Source organism: Sinocyclocheilus anshuiensis, unplaced genomic scaffold (genome assembly GCF_001515605.1).
Source record: "Sinocyclocheilus anshuiensis isolate Anshui unplaced genomic scaffold, SAMN03320099.WGS_v1.1 scaffold758, whole genome shotgun sequence".
NCBI lineage: Eukaryota > Metazoa > Chordata > Actinopteri > Cypriniformes > Cyprinidae > Sinocyclocheilus > Sinocyclocheilus anshuiensis.
This window is the reverse complement of record NW_015548126.1, coordinates 866,751-874,490: the sequence shown is the minus strand read 5'-3', so window position 1 is coordinate 874,490 and position 7,740 is coordinate 866,751. Positions and strand designations below refer to the sequence as shown.

At 35.4% G+C, this 7,740-nt stretch overlaps 1 protein-coding gene across 1 annotated transcript in view; it reads left to right on the top strand.

Annotated features, from left to right (window-relative positions):
* Window positions 1-7,740, top strand: part of LOC107704744 (neuronal tyrosine-phosphorylated phosphoinositide-3-kinase adapter 2-like) — a 42,877-nt gene that overhangs the window by 10,253 nt on the left and 24,884 nt on the right. Inside the window, exon 3 of the mRNA XM_016507733.1 lies at window positions 6,499-6,806. Coding sequence (XP_016363219.1) covers window positions 6,499-6,806 — 308 coding nt within the window. The remainder of the gene's footprint in view (window positions 1-6,498; window positions 6,807-7,740) is intronic.

The window sequence follows — 7,740 nt, the reverse complement described above, 5'->3', positions numbered from 1 at the left end:
CTTTCCCTTGGAGGTGTTTTAGTGAGATTAAACAATCAGGATTACAGAATGCAGATGAAATTTCATTAACATGACTCATGAAAGAGGATCAAACACACACACACATATAAACAGTGACAGTGGGAGGGCCTAAAGTCGCACCTCCTCAGCCTGGAGAGGGAAAAAAACAGGGTCTGTCACCATGGAGACAGAGGGGTGAGTTTCTATGGCAACAGTGGGCTTGGTCCTCGTCTCCCTCTCGTCTCTAAATTTAGACTGCTAGCCCCTGAGGACACATGCACATGCTCCCTTAAAACACACACAACAGAAGGCAGGTTTGTATGTGTCACTCAATTGCTGTCACACACATAGATATGCACACTGAGAGAAACCCGGCCAAGGACACACACAATGGAAAATCTGGATCTGATGACCTTACAGGACCTACATAATACCAGAAATCTTGTTACAACTCACTCTCATATATGAGTATGTGTGCATGTTGATGAGGCTTAAAATGAATTTGAATATGATTGGATTGGGACATGAATAAGAAATTACAGGCACACACCTACATTTGTTTCTCTGTATGTAGAGATATAATGAATAGGGATATATGTGGGTTTTATGAGATGTTTTATAACATACTTCAATTAAGACAAGCAAACTTTATTTGTTGTGCTGGTAAAACAGGTGGATGAATCTCACAAAGAAATGTCCAAGTTATATTTCACCCTGAAAATCATTTGAAAATAATAAGAAATTATATTCCACTTAAAAAATAAAAACAAGTTTAGTTTCCCCCCCCCCCAGAAAAGATTATTTTCATAACATTGACATTTAAGTCAATACTGTAATACAGAAATAAAAACAATAAAAAAAAATATATATAAAATCTATATCAAAATAATAACAAATACTATAAAATATAAAAAATAAGGATAAACATTAAACTTGACAAATTATACTACAATTTACAATTTAACTATTATATCATTATTTTTTCACATTCGAGTAATGAGAATGGTCTTTGTTACACATAACCTTAGGCTAATGAGAATTGGGGGAGGGGTGGATATGCTTAATTGTCATGAACATAATGTCATAATGAAAACAATCTTGAAATACACAGATTATATTTTACCATGAAAATCATAAGATATTTTATTTTGCATAAAGAAAATAAAGTTAATTTTAGGACCATTAAGCTTTTTTCAGTGCAACATTTTTAGAACATTAATTAACATTAATTAACGATTTTCATGTTATTACTGTAATAGAATAATGAAAACCATTCTGTCCAGATGCATTTAAACAATTTTTGGGATACTACTACTAATACTAATAATATTAAGTATTATTAGTATTATTTAATAATAAATATTATTAAATGCAAAAAAGAAATAATAAATACTAACTCTACAAATGTACTTTTGTTCAATATACAGTTTAACTGTTATATCATTATTTTTGCAATTTGCACATATTTTGCATTACATTAAGACATTTTTCAAATAAACATTAGGCTAATGAGAATTGTGGAAGGGAGTCTCGCTTAATTGTCATGAAAATAATAATAATGCAAACAGCTTTGCTGGTTCTAAATATAACCTTTATTTTCATGTCGGAAAATACAAATTATTTTATGATAAAAAATTTAATTTCTTGTTAGATGTTAGTGTGCCTGCGTTTTGTGTACATGTTTGCATCACAACTGTATAGGAGAGAGAGGAAGTGAACTGTCTAACACAGCTTTTCAGATATTAATGATAATTCATGTTCAATAAATTGCCAGGAAATAGTTTTGTCATGGTTGCCATGGTAGCAGCCAGAAGCCCTGAAAGCAATTTGGTGTCTAACGCAAACCGCAGTCAATGGCAGTGTTTCCCAACCAGGGTGCCGCGGCACCCTGGGGTGCCGTCTGTCGAGAGCAGGGGTGCCGTGTAAAAAATCATTTTTTAATATTTTTAAATTGCTAAAATGTTCAAAAAAGCATCTATTATATAATATCCATTTCTGATGTCGCCAATAATTAGAGATGCACCGAAATTTCGGCTGCCGAAAATTAGTTCACTGCTCAGGTTTCACTTTCACGTGGTGTGACGCTCTGCGTATTATCCCGCTCTATGCGTGTGTGCCCCGCTCAGTCGCTCCACTCGTATACCGTTCATGCTAATCGCTCATGCTCAAAAATTGAGCCGACAGGAAACATCGGAAACATACGAATATCTATACTTTTCAAATTATCATATCGAAGTTAGAAATTCAAATATTGTGACAAAATTAATTTTGTAGGGTGCCACAAGTTTGTTAAAATTTCCAAAGGGTGCCGCGACTAAAAAAAAGGTTGGGAAACACTGGTCAATGGTATCGTCTACGCTGACATAAACAGCGTCACTATGAGCTGATGTAAACATCAACAACAAAAACCAAAGGGAAATGCTACAGAAAGGCAGTGTTTTGAAGAAGAAATCTACAGACATGCTCAGATCAATAACATGGACATTGACATATGAGTGAAGGTCAGTGAAAGGTCACTTTGAGTGGTGCATCACCTTGGTAGACGGAGTGCATGTGTTAGACTGATAGAGAGCGAGAGGAAAACAGTCACATTAACCAAGAGAGCTGTCTCTGGATGAGAAGGCAAGACAAGACACAGTAAAAAAGGTGAAAAGGATGGAAAAGGCAGACAAAGACCGATAAAAAATTATTCAAATCATGCATGGAAAAAAAATTATTAAAGGATAAAGATTGGAGAAAAGGATGAAAGGATGAGAGGTTGATGTATTAGAGGAGGGGCTGATGGGTGTAAACTGCTGGACAAGCAAAGAAAAAAGTTTATTTACTGAGCTCTGATCAATACAGACAAATATAACACATCAGTACTGCACACAGCATACAGACCAGCAAACCTGCATCTCTGCGTCCATTGAGATTAGTTTGTGTTTATAAAATGGATAGTTCCAGTCCTTGATTCTGATTGGTTGAGCCGCTTCACATCATGCCTAACAACACCCCTTAGCTGTTATAAATTAACTGTAAACCATGGCTTCTTGGGGCTTATTGCTTTATTGAAACAGAAAGATTTAGTACAAAACCATCAATACTGTATATGTGCATGTATGTGTGCACAGTATTTCACATTCATAGTAGCGTGCTAAATAATGCATCCTCTGTATCTAAGCATATAGGCAAACAATGCCAACTAAATGCTAGCCACTTTTCTTTCCATTAAAGCAATAGTTCACCCAAACATGAAAATTTCCTGAAAATATTCTTACCCTCAGGCCATCCAAGATGTAGATGAGTTTGTTCATCATTAACATGACTTGTTCACCAAAGAATACTCTGCAGTGAATGGGTGCCATCAGAGTGAGAGTCCAAACAACTGATAAAAAACAGCACAACATCACACAAACACAAATCCAGTCCATCGATTAACATCTTGTGAAGCAAAAATTTATGGACTTGTATATTTGCCAGAAGCGATGGTTTAAAGTTAAAACGACTTAATAATTGATTTGTTTATTACTAATGGGCATCTTTTCAATTCACAAGATGTTAATTGATGGACTGGGGTCATATGGATTACTTGTGGATTATTGTGATGTTTTTATCAGCTGTTTGGACTCTCATTCTGACGGCACCCGTTCACTTAAGAGGATTCATTGGTGAGCAAGTGATGTAATGCTAAATTTCAGGATTAAGAAACAAACTCATCTACATCTTAAATGTCCTGAGGGTGAGTCAATTTTCAGCAAAATTTCATTTTCAATTAATTAAATATGGAAATCCAAGCTTTGCCCTACTAACCACTATTCCATGACCTTTAACCCTTCACATGCATACATTTGTTATTCTATCAGGGAAGAGACTTTCCATCTAAATCCATCTATTGATTTATACTGAGCTAATGATATTTTATATCTTCTAACCCTACCCTTAAACCCTCACACAAACCTTTCAGCATTTTCATTAAGACATTATTTATTATGTTTATTAATCTATTGTCCTTGTGAGGGCCATTAGCTGCTCCGCACAATGTAAGTGATTTCAAGTTTTACTACCTTTTGGGGACATTTGCTCCACACAACTCAGGCGAAAGTTGATACACACACACACACACACACACACACACACACACACAAAGGCGAGCACCAAACTAGTCAGCATAAACTAGGCTATGCTGATCTAAGCTGGTCTTGTCAGAGCACTACACTTCTATGCTAATGTGAACATCCATCAATGAGGTGATCGAGTCACCATAATGATCTAGACTCTTACTGAAATGATGATACATTCTTTTCTGGAAATAAAGGAGGGATGTGGAGGCTTTTAAGACAGGGAGGGTTTGTTTTTTTCAGTCTTTCTGAAATACAAAATAGTGTTATAGAAGTCTCTTATGCTCATCAAGGCTGCATTTATTTGATCAAAAATACAGTATGGCAAAACCGAATTTCCAGCATTATTACTCCAGTCTTCAGTGCACATGATCCTTCAGAAATCATTCTAATATGCTGATTTGCTGCTCAAAAACATTTCTTATAATTATCAATGTTGAAAGCAGTTGTGCTGTTTGTGGAAAGCCTGATACATCTTTTATCAGTACTCTTTGATAAATAGAAAGCTCAAAAGAAACTAGAAATCTTTTGCAATATGTAGAAGTCTTTACTGTCACCTTTGATCAATTTAATGAATCCTTAATTTGATAAAAGTGTAAATGTCTTAAACTTTTAAATGGTAGTGTAGAAATCATGGAAAAAATGAAAATGAGAAGACAGAGGTAAAGACAGAGGTAAAACGCCATTCTTTCAGACATTTTCAGACTTTTTTTTTTTTTTTTACATTTGCTGGTGATTTAGTCTTTCAACCGAAGCCTCAATTGGATTTTTGTAATGGTCATTACCATTACAGTTTTAATTGTTTCATCACATTAATCAGCATATGAAAAAGTAAAATAAGTGACTGATTGGCCATTTGGTAATATTATTTTCCTCTAAAAATGTCAGAGTGAAAAGAGAAAGGAAAGAAAAAACAATGACTGGTCACTCAAGACAGTGTGAAGTGTGACCACTGAGAGGGAGGGAAAAATTGCAGACGATACAAGAAAGACAAGACTGATGACAACACACATGGATGAAAGGATGCAAGGAGAGAAGCAGAGAGATGAGGGACGCTGGTGCAGTGAGGTTGGCAGACAGACTCTCAATCATTCTTTATGAAGCACCACAGCACCACACCCTCCCCTCTGATTACACACTCACAATGTGTGTGTGTGTGTGTGTGTGTGTGTGTGTGTGTCTGTGTGAGTGAATGGTTACTTAAAGCCAATGCGAGTAAATCCTGTCTGCCCTTTAGTATGATTAGTTTTCGTCCAACAGAGAGAGAGAGAATTTGAGAGACAGCAATTGAACTGACTGCCCCCTTCTCCCTCCCTCTCTCTCTCTCTCTCTCTCACACTTTCTCATGAACAGACAGATGAAAGTAACTCAATTTTTATAGGATATTCGGTGCAGAAATCATCTTAAAATCCAGCCAAATTGCTCTGAATTGGATTATGCAGAAATGACTTTTAGGCAAGATAGATTCATGAAGTTATGAGGGAACGGATAGATGGATGGAGGCCTTCGCCTTTCCTCTGTAACATTCTCACATTACAAACATAGAATATTTTGTCACATTCATATTGCTTAAAGCTGCGTACAAAATAAAATATGATACATTTTCGAAACCACTAAAAGTTAAATAATCTGGAAAACAAAGAGTAAAGATGTAAGTTATCTGTTACAAGATTATCATAACCCTTTATTGACAGTTTACTAGAAAGTCTAATATAGTATTTTATAAAGTAGATATACTGTATATGGAAGAGGTAAGGTATAGGTAAAGGTTTTATGTTTTTTAAATCTCTTATGTTCACTAAGTCTGCTTTCATTTGATTAAAATTACAGTAAAAACTAATAATGTGAAATATTACAATTTAAAATAACTTATTATAAAATTATTATTATTATTAGATTTTTCATTTATTTTAAAGTTTTATATATTTTTATGATGGCAATTCCCAATTATTATTAATATGCTGATTTGCTGCTTAGTTTTCAAAGCTGACAATAACTAAGTATCATAGTTATAATATTTTTAGTGTGTGTGTTTTTAAGGTTCTTTGATGAATGGAAAGTTCATCACAACACATAGCCTACTTTCTTAATTATATTTGCATGAGGATTTTTCTGGTTCTAAATCTCCACAAACATCCTCCCCTGATCTCTGATCTGTGCTATGTTTGTGTGTTTGCAGTATTCTTTGTGTATTAAAATGTTGGACTAGAACAGAATATGTAATAGAATATTAATCTGTGCTGGTGTTCTGTCTTGTGCTTGATTTTGCTCTGTTCTGGAACAGTGTCTGATGCTGAAATCCATCTTGCTTTCAGGAAGCATATGGGGTTCATAGATGGGTGTACGACACGTTCAATACTTTGTGAAATGCTTAAGTAAACTGCCTTTCTCTCTTCAGGATTGGCGAGGATGTGGCCCGTGTGACGGAAGGAGGGGGATATGCTGGCAAACACTTTCGTATGGGCTTCATGACGATGCCGGCCCCTCAGGACCGCGTTCCTCCTCCCTGCGGGCCGGGCTTCACCGTACGCTCGCAGTCTCTGCACTCGGTGGGAGGGGGAGAAGAGGAGGGGAGTCCCACCTCGAGAAAACAGCCCCCGCCAAAACCCAGACGAGATCCCAACACCAAACTCAGCACCTCCTCTGAGACCGTCAACACTGGGCTCAGCACGGGGAAGAGCGGGAAGGAAACAGACCAATGTGACGGTAAATATGTGTGTGTGTGTGCATGCAATAACACTAATGCTTCTAGCTACTGCATGCATGCTTGATTTTGTGTTGAAAATATGTCGGAACTTGGAACAGCATTCATAATGCAATGAAAGTATGTCCAAAAACATGGTAATACCATGGTACCATATCTCAAAAAAAACAAGGTACTTTTTTTAGTGAGGTGTTTTCTCTCCTTTCCTGCTCTTTCACTCTCAGTTAAACATAATTTATTTTAATATATTTTAAAGTTTTACTATTGTGAAATATCATTTCAAACAACATGCATTCCTTTTAAAAAAGAAACCCACACAAATACACACATGCATCACAAGCCTCTGGAAAAAATGGCATCTCTTATTCTTTCCCACCACTTCACTGTTGTATGCAAATCTCCTCTCTTCTGCCATCTCTTTCATGCATGCCTCGTTCTCATGGATCATTACACATGCAGCACTTCCTTTGAGCTACACACACACACACACACACTAAACACGCTTCCTCACTGCAGTCCACATCACACAGAAAAGCTAGACAAGAAAAGTGGCAGATATTTCATAAATATGATCACTTACCATATAAATATAAATATTATTTTATAAAAGTGACATTAAAGACTATTACATTGTTACACAATTATTTCAAATGCTGTTCTTTTGAAGTTTCTATTCATCAAAGTTGTGACTGCTGTGCTTTGCCATCACAGGAATAAATGATATTTTAAAACATATTAAAATGGAACATGGGTGTATATGTAAAATTAAAAACATTACATTAAATTTTTATTATTTATAACTAACAATTTATAATTATTAGAAATAATTCATAAATTAAATCATCTATAAATATTTTAGAAATATTTTGTTTTAGTCACAAATGTAAAATCACCAATAATTGGGTTAACCTTTCTTAAAAAAAAAAAAAAAAGTAA